At 47.2% G+C, this 23,218-nt stretch overlaps 1 protein-coding gene across 2 annotated transcripts in view; it reads right to left on the bottom strand.

The window, feature by feature from the left end:
- Nucleotides 1–23,218, bottom strand: part of ADD2 (adducin 2 (beta)) — a 93,907-nt gene that overhangs the window by 27,672 nt on the left and 43,017 nt on the right. The window contains exons 1-4 of one of the 2 annotated variants that reach the window (XM_014540935.1): nt 15,097–15,183; nt 10,941–11,056; nt 7,381–7,596; nt 5,505–5,643 (exon numbers count right to left, since the gene is read on the bottom strand). In XM_014540935.1, the coding sequence (XP_014396421.1) occupies nt 5,505–5,643; nt 7,381–7,563 (322 nt within the window). In that variant the 5' untranslated portion in view covers nt 7,564–7,596; nt 10,941–11,056; nt 15,097–15,183. Of the gene's footprint in view, nt 1–5,504; nt 5,644–7,380; nt 7,597–10,940; nt 11,057–15,096; nt 15,184–23,218 lie in introns of those variants that run through there. The other variant, XM_005867785.2, reaches the window with a different exon arrangement.

Here is a 23,218-nt window from a genome sequence, read left to right as displayed (position 1 = left end):
TCGGGAAGGGGGTGGAGTCAATAAAAAGAAGCATAGCCCTGGCCAGTTTTGTTCAGTGGTTAGAGCATTGGCCGGTGGATCAAAGGATCTCGGGTTCCATTCCCAGTCCAGGGCACATACCTCAGTTGCAGGCTCCCCAGCCCCAGTAGGGGTATATGTGGGAGGCAACCAATCAATGTGTTTCTCTCACAGTCCTCAGGGCACCCAAAGGGTCTAGGAGTTGACGTCCAGCCTGTCTCATTAACCATGATGACTGCTGCCTACAAGCCTCAAGAAGGCAAAAGGGGGTGTCTGAGCCCCAGCACTCCGATTTGCCAGTGTCCAGGAACCAATAAGAGAATCAATAGGAAAGTGTTCTGACTTAAAATGACATCTGGCTGGGAGCCTCCTGATGCTGCCTCTCCCAGCATCCCATTAAAAAGTTTAATGGATTAAAATGCTCTTTGGGAACTTCCGCCATCTCTGTAAGCCTCGCTACTCCACAGTGTGATGTATGTTCTGGACCTGTCTGCCATTAGTTGAAATAATAAGATGGTGTGTGAAGATGAGGGTGGACTGGGTGCTACTGGCCCAACATAAAGCAAGCATGGCAAGCCTTGAACACCCACATCAGGAAAATGCACCCAAAAGGGTGGTACACCTCCAGGGCATGTGTCCAGTAGCTGACAGGAACAGACGTGGTCCAAAGATCCAGTTCAACAGGCAAGAAGAACAATAAAAAAAACTCCCAAGTCAACAATTTCTAATTCAAATGGACCAGTCTGGGATCCCTTCCTCCTCTCTGTGCATCACCCTGACAAGAAATTGCCTATTAGCTTCACCCAGGCAGCAAGAAGGGAGGCATATTGAAAAGATAAGGTCCCCAGACAAAGCCGGGGTGGGGGGGAGCTACTATTTTGGGGAGGGTCTTCAGATCCAGAGTTCTTTGGATCCTTCTCTTACAAATAATGATGGAGTCCCACTGATGCTCAGGAGGCCAGAATGGGTTTTAACACACCCTATCGCATCCTCCACATCCTGTATCAGAGGCTTCCCGCAACCCCCATCTGCAAAGATTATTCTACCCACAGTCTTGAGGGCAGGAGAAGGGAATAGAGGGCTCCACAGGAGTCCCCATCCTCTGCTTCCAGGGTCTTAATGGAAAGAATGCTTATTCTGACGAGCTTCACAAAAGTTAGGATGGCTGCGCACCAGGATTATGACTCAGATCTAGTGGAGCCATTTATTCAAATTACTTAAGAAAACATAGAAAAAGATGCAAAACCCACCAAACCTCCTGAAAGCTAAGACTAAAAGACATACTATTGCATTAAAAAAGAAAGGAAGGAAGGAAGGAAGGAAGGAAGGAAGGAAGGAAGGAAGGAAGGAAGGAAGGAAGGAAGGAAGGAAAAAGAACTTCTAAGGCAAATGGAGTGGGACAAAGAACAACCTCTCTGAGCTTGAACTCGTGACTGCGATTTCCCTTCTCTGCATTCCCTGACTCAGACACCTGGATGCACACTAATCAAATTTCCAGTCATCCAACTGTCTTCCCGACAGACAAGAAGAATGCTGGCAAGCCCGGTTTCTCTTTCAAATGGAAGAATATAAGGACAGAGACATGAAAATGATGAGAGAAAATATGATGGATATGGGAGACAAATACCAGAGAGCTAGCATATAGGGGAAGGGGGTGGAGTCAATAAAAAGAAGCATAGCCCTGGCCAGTTTTGTTCAGTGGTTAGAGCATTGGCCGGTGGATCAAAGGATCTCGGGTTCCATTCCCAGTCCAGGGCACATACCTCAGTTGCAGGCTCCCCAGCCCCAGTAGGGGTATATGTGGGAGGCAACCAATCAATGTGTTTCTCTCACATTGATGTTTCCCTCTTTCTCCCCCTCCTCCCTCCCTCCCACTCCCTCTAGAAATCAATTGAAAAAATATCCTCCGATGAGGACTAAGAAAAAGAAGAAGAAGAAGAAGCCTACAATTATATGCTTCCTGACAACATTTCTGGAATACCAAGATAAGGGGAAAATCCACATACATCTAGAAAAAAAATTTCTGGTTGCCTACAAAGAACAAAAATAGGTTGTTTCAGATTTCTCTACAATAGCAATAGATGCCAGAAGACAATACAAAAAAAAAAACCCACACTAAAATAAAGTAACATAAAACTGGTTAAAGTAAAAGAATCATCAGAAGTATGCCAGGCAAATATAAACAAGAATTAAAGAGAGGTCATAATATTATTATCAAAGTAGAAGTCAAGGGAAAACAATATTCTTTTGGACAGAGGGCTATTTTGTAGGTCATTTTACATAGATTAAAGGTTTAATCCAAAATGAGGCTATAGCTATAAAGAACACTCATGCCTTCAATAACATTTCATCAAGATGTCCAAAGCAAAAGCTATCAGATAAACAAATAGCAATGAACAAAATTCAAATATAGTGGAAGGCAACACAACTGTCATTTATTACAAAATCAAAAACAATAAATGAAGATATAGACTAAATATTATGTCCTAGAGATAGTCTATACTCATATATCATTTTAAGTGATATTATTAGGCCACAAATAAAATCCCAATAAATCCCCAACACAGACATTAAATAGGCCACATTTTCTAAACATAATGCAATAAAATTAGACATTATCAACAAATCTTTAAAAGAATGCAAATTCAACCATCTGAAAATGAGAAAATACATTCCCAGAGAGCTCTTAGAATAAAAATAAAATTATAATAGTAATCTCCTACCTAGAAATTAGCAATAAAGGAAATACAATGTATCAAAATTCATGGAATAAGACCAAACTTATACTCAGAGAAAAAGAATTCATAGCCTTAAGTATCTTTATTATTGGATTAAATATAAAAATAAACCACCCATTTTATTCTTCTCTAGAAAAAATATAAAAGAAAGTTATGGAAAAGAATTAATGAATATAAAAACAAAAGCAATAAACTGGGAACAAGAAAATTAGTAGAACCAATATGAAATCCAAGAATTGGCTTATGTGAGAAGATCTATGAATAAACCAATATCTAGATTGGCCAATAAAGAGAAAGTGTTAATATACAGCCCCAGGAATGAGAATGGGGGGCATCTCATTCACAGCAGAAAGTTTAAATGATAAAAATAATATTGTAAATCACGCTAATAATTTTGAAAAGCTCCACAAAATGGATTATTTTATACAAAATATATGACCAAAATTTACTCAAGAACCAGCCAAATAGATTTTTTTAAAAACCACAGATGAAACAGAAAAAAAAGTTTATAAAAAATATTCCAGACTTAGATGGCTTTCCAATAGAATAATAAATATTCAAAAAATGAGACTTCCTATCTCCATTAGGGCAAAGAAGATAAAGATTGCCCAAAAAGCGAACTGCTGACTAATCTCATGTATGAATATGGATGCAAAACTCCTTGATAAAATTCCAGCGAATCAAATCCAGAAGAGTCTTTTAAAAAGAATATATCAAGACCAGGAATGATTTATTTTAGGAATGAAAAAGGAGGTCAATATACAGAAATCTATTAATATAATTCATCTCATCAATAGCTCAAGGAAAGGAGAATCAATAAATGCTCAAAATGCATTTTATAAAATTCTACATCCATTGCTGAGAAAAGCCCGATCGAACCAGAATAAAAAGATATTTCCTGAACATAATAAAGAACAACCATCTCAAGCTCTTGTGGTAAAAGAATTTCCATTAAAGTTCAAAACAAGACCAGAATGATTACTCTCTAACCTATTACTGAACATGTTCTGAGAGTTCTAACAATGCAATGGAAAAACTGGAAATATAAACCAAAGAGTAGATGTTGGAATGAAGGATGCAAAATGACCATTACTTGCAAATGCGATTTTTCTATATACAAAACCCAAAAGAATTGAATGAGAAGATACTGAAATTTAAGAGTTTGATAAGGGGCTAATATATATATCTCCAATGATTCCCCTGGGTTACAGCAAAAACAGAAAGAAAATTAAATGGAGAATCTTTTGAAATAACAAAGTTACATAAAATTGTCAGGATAAACTTAACAAGAAATTAATAGCAACTATATGAAAATAATTCCTAAACTTTTCTGATGCACATTAAAGAAAAAGTAAATAAATAGAAGACATATATCATTTATGAACAAATTTAAAATTCATTCATGCAAATATTTTTTATGGGTTTTTAAAATTGATTTTAGAGAGAGAGGAAAAGAGAGGGAGAGAGAGATAAAAACATTGATGAGAGAGAAACATCGATTAGCTGCCTCCTACGTGCTTCTTACTGGGGATAGAGCCCGCAACCTGGGCATGTGCCCTGACTGGGAATCAAACCAGTGACCTCTTGGTGCATAGGTCGATGTTCAACCACTGAGCAACACTGGCTGAGCCATGCAAATATTTTTTAAGCACCTACTATGTTCAGAAATGTACCTAAGTCCAGGACACTATATTCTAGGACATATTAGGGAATAAGACATACAAATACCTTTTCCCTTGTGGAACTTACATTCTAACATAAATTATAAATTTAAAAATTCTCCACCAATTTAATCTATCCATTTAAAGTAATTCAATCAACATCCCAAGAGGACATTTTGAGGTGAAGGGGAGACTTGACAAATACTTTTAAAGTTATTTTAAAGAATCAACTGGTACAAATAGTTGAAAAAAATTGGCAAATGAGTAATTAAGGGTATTTGACTAAATGATAAACCATAGGAAAGTGTTTCTAAGCATGCACTCAAAAGCAGAAAACAAAGGAAAATAACAATGGATTCAACTATGTGGAAATTAAAGCGCTCAACAAGACAAAAACATCTTAAACAAAATTAAAAGGCAAGCAAGACACTGGAAAAAAAAAACCCTGCAATGTATTTGACAGATAATAGAGAAATAGTCTTACTTTATAAAGATTTGAAAATCTATAAGAATACATGAGTAGGAAAATGGGCAAAGGATGTGACAATTACTTTACTACAAAAGGAAAATCATGTCCAATAAGTGTATGAAAACACATCCAATTTCGTTCGTTAGTAACTGCACATTAAAACACAAATAAAGGATTTTTCATCATCTGTCAAATCATGAGGATGAAACAAATGGTAATACAAACTGTGGATCAGAGTGGAGTAAATGGGCACTCTAGTGCATGGCTGCGGGGAATGTAAATTGGTTCCATCTTTCTCCGGGGTAATTTGACATTATGCATTAAAGTCTATAAAACATGCATATACTTCAATCTAGAAATTCAACTCCTAGTGATTTATCTTAAGAAAAGAATCATAGATGTAATCAGATTTATTTACAAGGTTGAATATTGCAGCAGCATCAGAACCAGAGCCAGGTACCTCTCTGGCTGCTGCTCAGCTCCCCCAGGTCTACTAATGCAACTGCAGCACTCACCCCGTAGCCTGGCAACCAAATTGCTTCTTGCTGCTCCTTTCTCTCGTCCCCACCCCACTTCCCCAACCCGCTGCTCCTGGCAGCTCCCCTGCTCCCCACATACTCATGGAAGATGTTGGGAAGACTGCGTGGGAGGTGCTGGCCATGAAGTCCGCGATCTGCCGCAGGGCCCAGATGTTGGAGGAATTGTTCCCCTTCTTCATCTGCTCCTGGATGAGGCCTTCCAGCTCCTCCCTGAAAGACTACAAGCAGGCCCAGAGGCGCTGGTCCCCCAGTGCATCTCAGACAGGAGACCATGGGACCCCCTTCCAAGTGCTCACCGCACCCCAGGTCAGCAAGGCCAGGGCTGCACTTGGGATTCCTGGGCCCCAGAAGACACTGGGCAATTTCACTGGGATTTAGGATCCTCCCCAAACTGCTATTGGGGGAGCCACAAGGAGATGCTGAGAATGGATCCTGCTCACTTTGACCAGTGGGCAGTACTCCGGATTCCAGGTAACTTCCTGTGTCTAAGTGATAGTCAAGGTTGGCAGGACTTCAATTTAGTAACTGAGACATGTTAAAAAGCAGAACTGAATGAGAAAGCATGCCCATCTTCCATTAGCTGTGCCTATGGATTTTTTGAGCCTCTCAGTTTCAGAAGGATTTGATGACTTCTGAGTTCTCCACTTCTGGTTTCCCACTACAGTACTCTCAGCCTGGCTTTTCAGAACCCGCGGGCTATGAACAAAGCATGTCTGTCCACCAGGTGGCAGCAGGGAACACTCGTGTTGGTGACTATAAAAGGGGAGAAGCAGCCTGAGCTCCGCCCATCCCCATCTCCTGCCTGGGAATAGAGTCCCATCCTCTCAGGCTCGAAACTTGCCACTTCTCCTCCCACACCTGCCACCCTCCTAGTCACACTCCGGGGTTTTTCCACCGCCCCAGAGCTTTTAGCACCTGCCATATTCCTTCAGGCTCCCCAACACAGTGTCACCTGTCACCAAGACCGCAGGCCATCCTCGGTGCTCCTCTGTGAGGCCTGAGCATTCACTGTGTGCCCTCAGCTAGGGTCACACATGCCCATGCAATGCCCTGGCTCTCAGCTAGGGTCACACATGCCCATGTAATGCCCTGGCTCTCAGCTAGGGTCACACATGCCCATGCAATGCCCTGGCTCTCAGCTAGGGTCACACATGCCCATGCAATGCCCTGGCTCCCTTGGGGCTGAGGCAGAGCCCATCCTGGCAAGCACATGGAGATACCAGCTCCACCCCTGAGCTTCCCAGCCCTTGGGATCACGCACTGTTTCCTGAGGACCCCTCAGCTCTACCGCCCTCAGACTCCCATGCTCTTCCTCCCCCCGGCCCAAGAGCGTGTGCCCCCTCCCACTTCAGTGGTCCATTAGGCCCACATGATGTCCTTGCCTCAAGGATGAGCTGAGTCCTTGCCAGGCAGACACCAACTGACCTCCTCTGGAGCTTTGGTGGGATGATCCTCATTTGCTCTCCCTTCCGGGGCCCGTGTCCCATAATCCCCTGAATTATCGACTCCCCCCACCTCCTGGGACTTCCAGGCTCTCTTCAGCCCTGCCCCGGGCAGGTCAGCCTTATTGCCCCAACTGTGAGTCCTTTCTGGTGTTCGGGAAGGGGAGTCTCAAGTCTTCCACGTGGCGCCCTCTGCTGGCCTCCGGTTTACGCACATTTGTTCATTGTTAACAGCTTTTGGCGAGGAAGACTGGAAACCGAGGCTCAGAAGGGGCACTGGGAACGGAGGTGGGGCGCTTGTCTCTCAGACTTCCCGATCCAAACCACCTACACCTAAGCCAGGTTTTGCCACCCACCAGCCACCAGAGAGAATCAAACATCCTGGTCTAGCTCAGCTTGAAATCGCTAGGACCCTGAGCGCGTGAAAGAGGAATTCTCTTCCAGGTTCACCCAGACGCATCAGCGCAACCCCCTCGCACGCCCGCGGGGCGGCCTGGGGCAGACCCCACGCACCGGGCTCTGCAGGATCATGGTCACGCGCTTCTTCTGCTCCATCAGGTTGAAGTCCTGCCGCAGGTCCGCCGCGCGGTGGCGAAGGCGCAGGTACTCAGGGTCGTCCTCAGAGAAGCGGTCAAAGTAGTGCTGCCCCTGCGGGGGCGGCGGCGAGGCGGCCTCGGGGACAGGCTCCTCGCTCATTGTCCTGTGGGTTCACTATCCACCCCTGGAACCCTGCGGAGAAGGGAAGAGGGCGGACAGGTTGGAGCTCCCCGTCGGGGTGCGCGGGTCCTAAAGCAGAATTCACAGTGGGATGCGGCTCTTCCCAGGAGGCTGTAGGCGGGGCCCCGGGTTAGAGGGCAGGGCACGCCGACAAGTGCCGATCCTTAGGGGGCGCTACTGCATCACTGGACTAAGTGAAAATAAGGCACCGGCCCAGGTGTTCACCACCCCTCCCCGACTAACCCGCCAGCCTCACATGGCCACCGTCCAGTTGAAGTGGACAGTCCCCCCAGAGCAGGCGAGGATGCCTGTGACGCCTACCTTACACAGAGTAAAGCTATTTACTGGGAATGAGCACTTCAGCTAAAACGGCAAGCCCCTAAGACGCCTCCTAAGAAAATGTTGGCGGGAAATTCACAAAAGAAAACTGAAGAGAGGAGGACCATGGAAAGGTGGGGATGCTTTTCTGCACAACTTTGACTTGCTCTGGCCTCTGTAAAGGATGGAGGATGCAGGGTTCCTGGAGCAAGAGACCTTCTTCCTGCATCTCCCCCCTCCCCCCACGCCTCCATCCCCAGTGCCTCTCCCTCAAGCCAAATGCCCAAAGAGAAACATCTGCAAAGAACACAGATGACCTACTGACAGTTGCCTTGTGGGTTCAAGCCAATCCCACGTGGTGGGGTGAGCTAAGAACCTGTCACCTAGCCTCATCCCTGGAACTTGGGGCGTAAGAAGAGACTGAGTGCAAGGTCAAACATAATGGGAAGGCATCAGAGCCATGCAGACAGGCAGTCACCACCCAATTCTTCTGGGCAGACGGCGCTGCAGACCAAAATTCTCCCAGAGGCATCGCCCACTGCTCCCCACCCCTTTTAATACTCTTTGGTCCTTTCACAGCCTCCGATCCTTTTAAAAATAGCAACAAGCAACTCCCCCAACAGTAGGTGCATAGGATGTGCACCCAGAGACCCCTGGGCTCCTTATGACTGCAGGTTCCACCAGCTGCAGAACCACCTGGACTCTCTGCTTCTCTGGGACCAGCACAGACTAGTCCGGAGCCTTCCTGGCCTGGATCCTTTCCATCCTGGCAGGAAAGGCTGGTTCTCTCGGCTCCCCTGTGGAGTGGCTGCAGTTCCCAGGCATGGGTCTGAGAGGCTCTGAAGTAGCTCTCCACGCCCTGAAGCACCAAGAACAATGGCCCGCACCACCATGCCCCAGGCCTGCCTTCCCCTCTCAGCTCAGCCCAGAGGTGCTCTGGTGGGTGTGGGGTAGGAAATGTAAGCACTGACTCTCTCACCATGACAACAGGGGCCCGCTCAAACCCTTTGACTTTGTGAACCAGAGGTATCCTTTTATGCTCCTCCCTTCTCTCCCCACCCCACTTCCCCGCAATGCTTCCTTGGTGATCAAAGTTGTGTGCGGAGTTGGCTTAGTGGTTAAAAGGGGTGGACTCTGGAGTTCAGATTCCAGCTATGCCAGTTATCAGCTGTGTGATCTTGGGCAAATTGCCTAACCTCCCTGTGCTTGTTTCCCCGTCTATAAAACGGGGATTGCAACTACTTAGCTACCTCTTTATGTTGTGTGAGGATTAGATTAGTTAATGTATATGAAATACCTACTTGAAATAGGTCTGGTGCATAGCAAGTGGTATTAAGCATTCATTTAGAGGCTAGAGTCATCATAGCGTTAAGAACTCCGGTAATGAGAGGCTATGATTCGAGTGTAAACAGGTGCACACTAAATAACTGTAATTATATGTTTTAGTCCAAAAATAATTCAATCTTGAGCTATATGAACAAAAGGAAGAGCATGCAGACAAGACTGGTGAGGATGCCTGGTTCTCTGACCAGACAGGGGGTCATGTCCACCTGGAGATACAGGAAAGAGTGAGCAGGATGCTGAAGATCGGAGGAGCCAGCCTTTGTTGTACTGGCGGGACAACGTAAAGAGTATATCTGGTGGGTATTTGTCCCCAGTTTCTGGGACAGAGCTTTAAAAACCCTCGGGACTTCTAAAATGTCCAAAGACATTGGGAATGTCTTCTGTTCTTTATAATGAGCCTCTTTCGCCAAACCTGAGTTTATGCTCATGAGGGGACTTACAGTGGGCCCTTAGATAGTTTCAAGGGAGGGACTGGCCACCAGGAAAAAAACAAACCCTTAATTAGAGTGTTGCAACTTCACCCCAACCACACAGGAAGGGAGGGAGAGGGGCTGGAGGTTGAGTTCAATCAAGTGGCAAATGATTTAAACCATTATGCCCCCTTCCCCAATAGTGACCCCGCCCCCCATTAAAAATCTCTGACGCAGGCTTCCTGGTTGGTGAGCACATGGCTGGGCTGGGCTGTGACACACTGGATTCCACGAGGAGAGGGTAGGAGGCTCTGCACCACATCGCCAAGCCCCAGACCCTGCCCTATGCGTTGCCTCCATTCGCTGTTCCTGAGTTGGATCCCTTATACTAAAACTGTCATCAGAATCACAGTGCCTTCGGTGAATTCTGTAATTGTTCTACTGAATTCTAGAAAGTGAAGGGGAGATATGGACATCCCCACATCTACATCCTAGTCAGTGAGAAGTGTGGGTGGCCTCTGAAGTAGGGGCCATCTTGTGGGCAACCTTGCCCTTTAGCTTGTGGCAGTTACCTTGTGTGCCCTTTGACTCTGGGTAGTGTCAGAACCGAGTGGCTTCGTAGGATGCCCAGTGAGTGTCAGAGAACTGGTGTCAAAACGGCACCAGGCCACTTCTATTCATGATTTATTTTCATTACCAGAGCCACTCTATGAGACAGACATTATTGTCCCCATTTCAAAGGTAAAGAAACTGAATCAGAGGTTAACTAACTTGCCCAAGATCACAGAGATAACAGTGGAGCCCGGGTTTCAACCAGGACTGCCTCTGGCTCCAGATCCACACTCCTCCACTCCAGTGGTCCCAGGCACCTGTTGGGCTGCCATGTGGAAGAGATTTAGGCTGACTCCTTGGAGCCTCAGGAGCCAGAACCAGAAAAGCCAGTGGTGGCTGCAGGCAGGCAGGTTCTAGCTGAGGGCGCGAGGGAGAACTTCCCACCAGCAGGACTTGCTCAGTGACGGGAAGATGGGACAGGCTGCCTTCTCCCAGGGGAGCTCTCTCCTTGCATCAGGGTGACTCTGGAAGCTGTAGAGGGGCTCCTGCCCTGGCTGGAGGGTTGGCCTAGTGACCTCTAAGGTCCATCAGATTCCATGGTAGCTCTTGAGTGAGCAGGATTGGGGGAGTTCACACAAGGACCTGAGTGTCTGGAAGCTCATGCTGGTGAGATAACCCCCAGCTAAAAGTGTGTCCCACCCTCAGCACCACCAAAAGCCACCGACTAATTACCGGGAGGCGGGACCAGCCTTGGCCCAGGCTGCGTCTTCTCAGCGGTCAGCCTGTGCACCCTGCTCCGCTCAGCGACGCCGTCCACATCTACAGGATTTCAAACGTCTGGGTGGAACCTGAAACACACAGAGATGACACATATGACTCTTGTACCTGCTTTCGCAGCACCATTAGGTGTGGGTTTACTTTAAGGACTGCTGGGAAGTTCTTTAAAATGAACTCGAAATGGATTTTTATTTTAAAAGCAAATTATGTCCATAGAAAGCTAAAGAAAGCTTCATTGTCCTTATAACTGAGGTCAACATTCCTTTCAGAGAGAGGAAATGAAAAAGCCCTTTGCTGAGGGTCAGCCAGGGAGGCCCAGTGGAGGGAGTGGAAGGGGAGCCCAAGAGACAGAAGAAGCCTGAAGAATATCACACCCCAGGCAGGTGGGAGGGGTTTGGTGTTGCCCAGGCCAGGAACTGGTGGATTCAAGGCAACTTCACCCCCGAGTGCAAGGAGACCAAGGGCCCCCTAGCTCACACCCGGGGAACAGGTTCTAAGAACTACTGAAGGAGGAATGTAAAGTTGTTAATATCTTACAAACAAGGGCGACTTACTACCCCAAACATCCTGGGGATCAAGGTCTTCAAACAGTTAATCATGGGAAAAAAAATTTAAGGCAAGTGACAGTTGTCCATTTTCACTTGTTGTTCAGACCCATAGATGCTTGTGTCATCCCTGACCCCTCCCTCACCCCAACATGACCCTGCCTGCCCTGCCTCAGTGGCCAGATCAGCTCCATCCCTGACCTGGTGCTGCCCAGAGCAGAGCACCTGGAAAGACTTGTCTCACCAGTGAGGGGCAAGGCGGATTCGTCTTGGTAGGTATGTTGTGCCTAAAGGAGCACAGGACAACAGGGCACCCAGGGCTCAGCATTCCTGTACCTAGGTGGCCCCTGATCCCAGTCCCGATGCTCAGGCCTCTAGTTAGGGACTCTAGATAGAGACCTACAAACGCTATTCCCTATGCTCTGCATGTCAGTGGCCAGAAGACCTTCCATTGGTCTTATTTTTAGTTAGAACAGGGCACGGCCACAGCTTCTGTTCGATGCCCACCAATGTGGATGCCCTCCCTTCCAGGGCTGGCTGGCTCCAGGGTGGGGTTGCTGACATACCTCTGGATGCTATTCTTTGAATGGGTGGCCATTGACCCTCCCTCAGGAACAATCCTGCAGCCAGCTAAGTTGTCTTACCTGAAGCACAGCTTCCTCCCCTTCCCCAGGTAGCCCTTTCCACCAAAGTGTGAGGTTGTCCCTTAACCTGCTAGGTTTTACTTTTTAGAGTCTGAGCTATTTCTTACGTCCACTGAAAGAATTAATCCTCTGCCCCCAGAAGTGATTTGTACCATTCATGTAAGAAGACAGACATCTGACCCCCAGATAAGTATACACAGTACATAAAAGTTCCCACCCCAGTCTCCTCAGTGGTGAAGTTCCACTGTTAGAGCTTCATTCCTTGGTTTATGGGTTTCCCCCTGATTAAAATGAAAACAGCCCTGCGAGTTATTATAGGCAAATGTGTAATTTGTAAAACACTCTCCCGTGGTACCCAAACTGTCAAATCTCTGATCTCGGGGTCAGGCTGAGCAGTGGCAGGACAGGCACTGGATCAGCCAGTCTTAATAGGGAAAAGGGAAGAGAAGGAGCGTGATGCCAGGGCCGCTCAGGAGGGTCCAGCATCTTGGGCAGGGCCGTTGTCCTCAGTGAGCCTCTGGGGACTCTGGCCTGTCAACCCTCAAGGCCGGCATCACCACCCATTTAGCCTTTGGTTCCTCCAGCATGTGCTTCCTGAGTCTAGCTCGCCCCAGCCTCCAGCCACCCAGGCCATGTGGGCGAAGCTGAGAAGCAAGGGGAGGGCACCCCATGCAGTGAGAACAGCATCCACCCCAGGGCACCTGACCCCTCCTAGAAGGCAAGCTCCTGGGCTGCCTGCTCTCAGTGTGTGAAGCTGGGCTGGAGATGGAAGAGTTAGGATGTGGGATTCCAATTCTAAGCGGTTGTCCCCTAGACTAAACCTGGACAAGTCACAGGTGCTTAGGGGCTTGTGCCCACCTGGATGTCCCACGGCCACCTTGAAGTCGACCTGTGGCCAACCCTGCACCAGCCAGCCCTTTGGATGGGTGGCCCCTGACCCTCCTTCACCCAGATGAACAATCCTGCAGCCTCCCTTCCCCAGCCAGCCCCTCCTCTCTGCCCCTCACCCAGCTAGCCACCCACCAAGGGTCCCTGAAGGCAGCCTCTGGCTCTTCCCTCTTCTCACCCTGCGCACCCACTGTCACTAAGTTCCCTGGTTTTATGTCCTAAATATCTCCCCATCCAGAGCACCACATCCTGGATCAAGCCCACATCCCTCCATCCTTTCATGGTCTCTACCCAGTCTTTCCTCTCTCATACCCCCATCCAATCGGTAGCCAGAGTCGCTGCTCTAAATATGCAAAGATGGCCCATGCCTGTCACCGCCCTACTAAACACTCACCAGGGCCCCCCATCACCTGGGGCAGTGTTCCTTTACCTTTTCACTTTTTCAAACCAAACACATGGTCCATGTTGAAAATTCTACACCTCTCCTCCTACCCCCACCCCCAATTCTGACCATGGGACTAGGGGACTGTGGCTCTTGCTCTGGCCACTCCCTTCCTCTGGAGAACTGCCACACTGTAGAATGAGGTCTAAGATCTTAGCTGGCACCCCAAGCTCCATGGGCCTCTCAGTGCCCGCCCCCACCCTCCCAGCCTGTCACTGGTTCTCCAGGGATATTCCCAGGACCTGGAAGGCACCAGGCTGGTTCCCACCTTGTGGGTGGTCCATGCTGATCTCCACCTAGAGCACGCTCCTCTTTGCCTCTCCCTTCAGCTCAAACTGTTCTCTCCCAGAGTCTTCCCCCCAATACCTGTCCCTTAGACTCTCAGGTCACCGACACTCCCCTCTTTCATTCCACCTAGAGTCCAATAGTAACAACCTACTACCAGGAGCTCCTAGTGGGCAAGGCCTGTGCCTTCAGCATTTCTCTATTCCCCGTGTTGCCATAGGACCTGGTGCCAGGTCAGTCCCAAATAAATGTAAGTTGAACTGAAACTCAACTAACAGTGAGTTGGGAGAAGTTAGGCTGGTCCAGCAAAGCAGCACAGCCAGGACCTGGGGTCCCAGAGGTGAGCAAGGCCCCAGGGGGGCTCACAGCAGCCCCTTTCAGGATACGGTGCTGAGTGTTAGTGGAGGCTGCACGGCAGGTGCCCTAGCGCCTAAATCAGCTCCTCTGAAACAAAACATTCTTTTCTTACATAACCCATTCTTCTTGCCTATTTTGAAGCAAAATTCCAGCAATGGATTACAACGTTCAAACTACCAAGTTCAACTCCACAGTATAACATTGATTATGGGGAGACAAGAGAAGATTATATTATATACCAACATCATGCACCACAACCCCCTTGACTCTACCCGGTTCAGCCCTGCCCTTTATCTGTCTATCTCCCCTCTTCCCTCTGACAGCCCTCCCCTGTCCCTGCCCCAGGACCCTCCGCTCTTTGCTCAGGGGAGCCCCGGAGCTCCCCCTCGGCCTCTCCAGTTTTCATCCTCACACTCTTGACCCTACTCGGCAAGGGCTCTGTTTGGGATTCGCCGTCCTCAGAGAGCAGCTGGGGATGGCAAATCATGAAAGACGTCCCTGTCACAGGCCATTTTCTTCCCTGTCCCTCTGAAGACCAGGTATATGGAATCACTGGAGTATGACAGCGCATTTCTATGGGTCATTCCTTGTAGCTATAAAAGAAACAGAAGGTCTAGGAGGGGAATAACAGATGCCCAAGTTGCCTGACTTTTTGTTAAAATCCGTTTAAGCTTGTGAGCACCAAGGAAAGGCGGGTGCCTGTCTCCTGCCACATCAGCCAGAGGTGTCCGGGCAGAAGCAGACAGGCTATCACCCAGCAGCCTGAGTCCCATGTGGAAAGATGCGCCAAGTTGTCATTTCCCAGCTGCTCCCACCACTGCCCTGGGCATCCACCCCTGTGCGGGTGCCAGCCTCTGAAAGCCCTGGTCCCAGTCCCCTCGTCAGCTCCAGACAAGGGCGGCACAGGGTTTGTGCCAAGCTTTACTCTGGAAGTCAGAGCCCAAACTCACCGATCCCTGCATGACACTTCCAAGCCTGAGGGAGGAGCTGGGCTCGGCCTTGCTGCTGCGACCTAGCAGCGTCAATGAAGACTGTTGAATGGAGGACTGGACCACACCCCGCCTGCTCTGTTCAGATAAAGAGAAAGCTCGAACCTCTGGGTGGTGGGATTATGGGTGAAGCTTATCATCAGCTTCTTCACACGCCTCTGGGTTTTTCAAAATTCTACACTAGGTATTAACTGCTGTAACCATTTAGGACAGAAATAGTTTAAAAGAAGAAAGGGAGAAGGAGAGAGATGGTCAAGCCTCCCTCGGCCCATCTCTGGAAACCCCCTTGGCTGGAAGAATCCTCGAACCTGCTGACTGCTGCAAGCCCAAGAAGCACTCATTTCTGAGCCTCTCACTTTCCTATCAAAGGCCAGCGAATAGCCTATGTTAATAGCCTTCTAGCAAAGGACCCCAAACCTGATGGTTGGTAGGCATTTTTCCCATTCTTCTGTTCTCCAGCAATTGTAGGCCCAGCATTCCTTCTCACCACTTGGAATCAGCTCCTTCCCTCTCGCCGGCCAAGTACAATCATCTGCTGGGTATCTACTGGTGCCCAGGAGTAAGAACTGGAATTGAGCATGAGAAGGAAGATTCCCAAAACAAAGGAGATTTGGCCCCTGCCTGCTAGAGGCTCACAGTCTGTGAAGGTGAAAAATACATATATTTCCAACAAGCATTGATTACATTCATTTCAGAAGACCTCTCACATTCAGTTTCAGTCATACTGCATATATATATTTAACTGTTAAGTTCAACACAATACAGGAAACTGAAAATAAATGGAAGTGCTCACTGTTTTTTAGAACAGGAGACCAGAAACCTTGGGTCCACATTCATGAGGGCCACCGTCCTGAGTTAGACTCTTAATGAAGATATTATTTAATCAATGAAATTTATTAAATAAATTAGGTGTTGGTGCTGAGCTGGGCCCTTCCCATCCGTGCTGCAGTGAAGGGCCCATCCTCCTGGTTTTCAGGGGAGGGAAGTAGGGCTCCAGGCAGTGGGGTGGTTTGATCGGGGCCACAGAACTAGCGAAGGGCAGGGCCAGGTGTGATCCAGCACCTGTTCTCTCTTTTTACTCCGCCACACGTTCCTCCCCTCGTCCAAGTGAAGGTGAGCAGACAGACGGAAATCATGGAGGGTTTCCATGGAAGGCAGATGGGAGGTGGCGAAAGGAAATCAGTAAATGGCCAGAGCCCAAGGCTCAGGCACCATAGTCCTGGAAGAAGCTCCAAGGATTTAGCCAGCTCCTTAAATAAGAATTCTGGTTCCTATTTCTGTCACAGGGATACAAAAGGATGTAATTCACAATATCTGCTCTCAAAAGGCCCATGATGGAGTCGGGGCAGGAGGAGCTCATAGAGCAGCGGTTCTCAACCTGTGGGTCTCGACCCCTTTGGCGGTCGAACGACCCTTTCACAGGGGTCGGGGGAGGGGGTCGGGGGGAGAAGGAGAGACGGTGCTTCAGTAGAGGCTCATGAATGGTGGGTTCCATGGAGCTCTCAATCTTAGGCTCCAGCATTAAGCTTCAACCCACTGGTCAGATACTTCTGCCACCAATCCTAAAACCATGTGGACTTCATGCCTTCAATGAAGGGGAAAGAAAGAGGGATTCAGGAAGCCCTGGTGATGCAGAGACAGTGCTGAGCTAGCAGGATGGCTGGGCTCAGCCATCAAATACTCATTCCCTTCAGTGAAAAGGTCAGCCCAACTCGCACACAATGTGGGTAAAAGCTCATCAAAAAGGCTGTCTAATTGAACTGACAGGTTCTCTGATCCACTGGTCCACACCTCAGGCTGTCCTAGAACCTAGCTAGTCACAGATACTTTTAAGGGTTGTCTTATCTACCTTTTTCCTTCAGGCAGACTATACCTACAACCCATGGAGCTGTTTTGGAAAGTTTCACCTTGGTCAAGTTCAAACATAAAACAGTTGATTCTGCTTTTGGGCCTAAACTGTGAGCATATGTCCTTCAATGGGTAAGAAAGTATAATCCACTGAATCATGTGGCAGAACTACCCTTGTCCCCATCCCCATCCCTAGCCAACAAAGTCAGGAAACAGCTATTGGATGGTGTGGACTTATATGTCTAATAGAATAAACCATATCCTAGGCCACAAAGGTAGAAATAAATGCTCTTTTAGCACCTTAAGGTTAAAGTTGTTTTGTTGTTGTTTTTATTTGTTTTGTTGAGGGATTTTTCTAACTAAATGGGAATTTGAGAAAATTAGGAGAACACCTTGCATCTAGGACTGGAGAGAGATCTGAGGCCATCCCTCCCCTCCTCAGAATGAGAAAGCTAAAAAGTTACAGCTCCAATGAGCCCCGGGAATTGCTGACTTGGGGGAGAGAAGGGAGGCAAGTCAGTAGGCCCAGGAAGGGGGGAAGGTGGGAACTGGAGAAAATATGTTAAAGGGCCATGATGTCTAAAGGCTCACATGGGAACTCTGCTGTCCTCGGGAACATCTATGTGGAAATACCCCCAAAGCCTGACAAGTAAGGCTCAGCCTATCACCGAGTGTCAGGAACAAGAGGGAGAAGATAGGAAGCATGTGGTCATACGTTCCACTCCTCTCTGTGATCCTCCCTACGATGTTGTATGGCTTGGATCTGATCATGAAGATATTAAGGAAAGAACTATTTCAACCTCTCTGTATCCGTACGCGTGTTTGCACATCCATGTGTCAGGGATAATGCCATGTGTTCACCAAACCCACTTCCTGTTCTTCCGGGACACCCACATTTCCCAGCCCCCCTTCCATCTGGATAGGGCCACATGGCATGTGAGCCGACGGAATGCAAGCAGAAGTGATGTGTGTCCCTTGCAGCCGAGGTAATGGACAGCAGAGGTGCTTTCTCCACACTTTCTCCTTTCTTGCCTCCTTGCTGGGTACAGAGGATTCGGTGGAGACACTGGGACCCTTGGGTTGATGCAGCCAGCAAATGGAAGGAGCTGGGTGTGGCTGAAGGCAGCCCACTGATGGGAGATTCTGAAGTTGTTGCAGCAGGTAGCCTGCCCTGGAAACATATTCACACTTTTTCTTTAGCTCAAGATAGTCTTCTAGTAACTCTATGGTTGTTTTTTCTATTCCACTTATTCCAGAGTCTCCTTCAGGATCACCAGTTTATCCACATGTCGAATCGCTGTTCTCTACTATTTTCATTTTTCCTCTCATTACAAAAAATATATACTTGACATACCATATTATATTGGAACCAGAAGAACCAGTCCTCCCATTAGTTTTATTATTGACATTTTCCTTGCATTCTGACAGTTTGTCAATGTCATTTCCAACTTCACTCATTTCAATTCAGCAAAATAACGTGGATTTTAATTATAATGTTGAACATTTTATCTCTTGCATACTTTCCTTATTGTATCTCCATTTCCACCTCAGACCTTTTCATCTTAGTCCATTCTTTCCTATGTCTGCCCTCCTATTTCTTAGAAGCCATGTTTTAAGGATACCAAATAGTTTTAACTTTATTAAGAATACCAAATAGTTTTTTGACATTTTTCTTCTGATTCCTAAAGCAGATTATTATAAGAGGTAAGTGCTTCTTTTGAGTCTTTCAGATCATTTATCTTTCCGTCAAGTGTCTTTTCTCAAGACAGTTCTAATTGTTTTTCTTTTTCTTTAGTCTCAAATTAGATGAAATCAAGTCCCCTAAACTACAACCTCCAGGGAAAATAGCTTCTAGCAAAAAGGTGATCAGGATACACATGACTTCTGGAAATCAAAGGTGGTCCACACACAATGAATGGTGACTTTTAATGCCTCCAGGCAATGTGTGCCCTGGGCTGACCATGGCAATTACCTTAATAATCAGTCCACTGAAGATCAGAGATTTAAAAGGACAGCTACCATGGACACCAGCTGGATTTCACAGCCAGGTTATAAAGTGGGTGTTCCTTTTCTAGAAAACTGAATGAAGTTCAATCAAACTCATTTCAAGGTAGTGGGGAAATTGGTCTATTAACACCAGACTCAAGGATATAAATACTTATGTGAACCCACATATATTAAAATATGACCCTCTGCTTAATAACTTCCTGAGATTCCATAAAACTCCATTTAGAAATGAGAGAATAAAAGTAACCATTGTGGTAACGATTTGAGGGCTATCAGATGCTGGAGACTCAGTCAGCCTTGTTCCCGGCATCTCCTGCTTGAAGAAATCACGTGGGAGACTAGTCACACAGGGGAGCAAAGGTCTCAGAGGTGAATTCAGAGAGATGTCAGCCCAGGTATTGAGTTGATAGTGAGGGGCAAAAATAAAGTAAATATTGGCATCACTGTATTTCTTCAAATCTAAGATGTATTGATTGGATTGATTGATACATCATTATTTTAAATATTACTAATGTGGACCAAAAAACAGGGGATTCTATGGAAAGTAATGGGACAGGGTGATGTGATCATAAATTCCTAACTTGACAGGTCATGGTGGGTGGTCATGCCCCAGGATGATACCTTCTTTAGTGAAAGGCTTTAAGTCAGCCCTGCCCATTATTCTTACACATCTGGGTTAACACACTTTTGAAATATCAGAAGCAATCCTCTTTAAGGGGATATTAGCCCTCAAGAGGTCACATAACCTTAACTATCCTGTAATCCAGCGGTTCTCAACCTGTGGGTCGCGACCCCTTTGGTAGTCGAACGACCCTTTCACAGGGGTCGCCTAAGACCATCCTGCAGATCAGATATTTACCTTACGATTCATAACAGTAGCAACATTACAGTTATGAAGTAGCAACGAAAATAATTTTATGGTTGGCTCACAACATGGGGAACTGTATTTAAAGGGCCAGAAGGTTGAGAACCACTGCTGTAATCCAGTCCCACCTTGCTTTCTCCAATCTTCCTGGGGTCTCCTCCTTAATTTCAAATGCATAAAAGAAGCTGCAAAACTTATTCTCCAGAGCATTTGAGATCTTGTTCCCCAGCACCTGTCGTCAGTTTGGCTCAACTAAACTTATAAACATTCTCTACAGATTTGGATGTTTCTCACGTTGACACAAAGAAAGGAAAACCACTGGCAAGTATAATTATAAGTCATCATTAATTGGAAGACATATCCCATTTTCAGAGACGTTGACATGTGGGGGAAATGTGTGCCTTAGAATGAATGAAGTATGGGAACCCAACTTAGAAGTTAGTGTCACCAACTTTGGGACTTCCTTTCACAGGGTAGGGGGGTGCAGGGCATCCACTGAGTCAGGAAGCCGAGGGATGGGACAGGAGAAACAGGCCATGGGCTTTAGGAGGGTCCCTCGACACCCTGGCTCAGGGCTTATCAGCAGACAAGGTTTGCTGGCTGACAGTCCTGCTTCTTCTAGGCACAGTGTCCTGAGAGCTATGAAGCAAGACAGACTGATGTGTCCAGCTTCCAAAAGGTTTCACTCAGGAGCACAGTCTCATAGGCAAGAGCAGACTAGGACAAAAGACAGCACGCTGAGATGAAAATGGAGAAGGATCCACTACCTGGATTTCTGATTGGCTGAGCTGATGAAAACCATGACAAGAAGTATTCTCCAAGACTAGCACCTAGTAAGTGCTTAACAAATGCTAGTTCCCATCCCTTACACCCTCCCTCCAAGAACCCTCCCATATTTGCCATTCGGATCTGCCCTGCATTTTTCCAATGTCAGGAGTAGAGAGATTTGAGGCAAGCAAAGGGAAAATTAAGAACTATTGTGGAGGGCAGAGCTAGCAGTGGCAAATAACTCAGTAGGAGTCCAAAGCTATCTCATTACAGTAAGGGCCCAGGGAGTTGGCTCCACCATAGAGCACTGTGTCTAAGAATCCAGGCTCTGGAGACCAGTAAGGGCCCAGGATGGAATTCCAGCTCTGCATATTTCTAGCTGTGTGACCTTGTGCAAGTTATTTAACTTCTCTAGACCTCAGTTTCTTCATCTGTACAATGGAGAGAGAGAGAGTACCGCCTCTGAGGATGATGAGGTAATACACAAAGGCACAGGCCTGATAAATAATAAGGGTCAATAAATGTTAGGTGCCACTATTAAATCATTCTGCATGCGGTCTGTGGACATTGTAACAATTGCAGTTTACAAATCACAGTCTGGATTCTATCTGACCAGCAAGTATACAGCTGGGCTGACTGCCTCATCAAATGTGCTCAAGGGAATGTCAATGAATCTGTAAAACTGACTTTAATAAGATTAGGCCGGTCATGTTTGCTGCTGACTTTCTGTATTAAAGACACAGGTAGATTTTTGGCTGATAAGCAGTTTTAAATGGTGGGTTCCTTTTTTTTTTTTTCATCTGAGCAGGGAATAAGCAGTTTTAAATGGTGGGTTCCTTTTTTTTTTTTTTTTTTCATCTGAGCAGGGAGTCTGGAGCTTCCAGTGCTGGTCACAGCGCTAATTGCCTCTCTAGTGAACATGCCTGGACGGGGCTGCAGGTTTTTCCAGCTAATTCCCTGACCCCCTTGACCTGGTCATGTATTATGGGAACAGGAGGTTGTGCGCAGCCAGCTGACACGTGTGTGCCTGGGGAAGGGCTTCTGGCTCTTCTTGGCAGTCAAGCTTGCAACTTAAGAGAACGGTGTGCGATTTTCAGTCTGGGAAAGGTGAAGGTGGCAAAGGACTGCAAACCAACATCATGAAGGGTATATGCAAGGGGAGATCCCACTCCTCACCACTCAGAACAAGGGCACTTAAAGCAAATTGAATGAGGTTTTGCGTACTGGTTAGTAACCAAGTGGAATGGGTTAGCGGGGGCCCCGTGGTCGGCAAACTGCGGCTCGCGAACCACATGCGGCTCTTTGGCCCCTTGAGTGTGGCTCTTCCTAAGCCTTAGGAGTACTCTAATTAAGTTAATAACAATGTACCTACCTATATAGTTTAAGTTTAAAAAATCTGGCTCTCAAAAGAAATTTCAATCGTTGTACTGTTGATACAGTGGGGCCTTGACTTACGAGTGTCCTGACTAACGAGTTTTTTGAGATACAAGCTGTCTCTCGCCGATTTTTTGCATTGAGTTGATAGAGTAATTTGAGTTAACGAGCTCCTTAGCGAGCTCCTTAACGAGCTCGGTCTCGGAACGAATTAAACTCATAAGTCAAGGCCCCACTGTATTTGGCTCTGTTGACTAATGAGTTTGCCGACCACTAGGTTAGCCCAAGGCATGAGACAAACTGAAAGTGTATAAACCGTACTACACACCCATCTAAAGAGCTCCTTTGACAGTAACCCCCCACAAAGCATGTAGCCATGACAGTGTTAAATGAAAAAGTGTTGGGGGTAAAATAAGTAACCACTGGGGGGGTCCCCCAACCTCTCTGCACTGTGGGGTGGGGACAGGACACCTTGGCCTTCTTTATGCCCAGCCTTCCTGGGAAGTGGATAAAGGACTCTGGTGCCATCTTCTCCCCCTTTTAAACCCGCCATGATTTCAGAAGCATTGTGACATATGGGGGAAAAGCACAGATTCCAGTACTGACTGCCTGGTTTGTATCCGGGGTTCACCGCTACTGTGAGACCTTAGGCAAGTCACTGAACCACCCCAGGCCTGTTTCCTCATCAGTAAAGTGGGAGTAGCAACCCCACGGGGTTGTTGCACTCAAATGGATTCATGCAGGTAAAACACAGGGCCATGTTTGTCATAGAGGAGGCATCAACAATGCTTTGTTATGTGGCAGTTTCCAGCAGTCTGGGTGAACCAGAGCACCGAGCTGGACCGGCTGAGGAGGGTGAGCACTGGCAAGTGTCTCAAAAGAACACTATCCGGGAATGTTCCAAGAGAGTCTTTGGTGGGCTGAATGGGTGGAGGTAGTTAGATAGGCCGGGGCAGAGGGTCACCAAGGCGGAGAGCCTGGGTGCCTAGCAGCAGGCAAAACTACAAGCCTTTGCACGATCACTCCCTTCAGCATGAACCCCTGGAGAGGACATCTAGGCCTCAGCTGTGTTTCAGCTCCAGGCGCAGAGAAGCAGCAAAATCAGACAGAGCAATGCCATGGCTGACCTCAGGACCAGCTGCATTGACTAATGATCCCGTGCAGTGGCACCCACCCATCCGTGGAGACCACGGCCCTGAGGGGGCACACCTGGAAAGCTGA

The sequence above is a fragment of the Myotis brandtii genome, unplaced genomic scaffold (assembly GCF_000412655.1).
Source record: "Myotis brandtii unplaced genomic scaffold, ASM41265v1 scaffold251, whole genome shotgun sequence".
Taxonomy (NCBI): Eukaryota; Metazoa; Chordata; class Mammalia; order Chiroptera; family Vespertilionidae; genus Myotis; species Myotis brandtii.
Note: the sequence above shows the minus strand (reverse complement) of the source record. Positions and strands in the feature narration are given on the sequence as shown.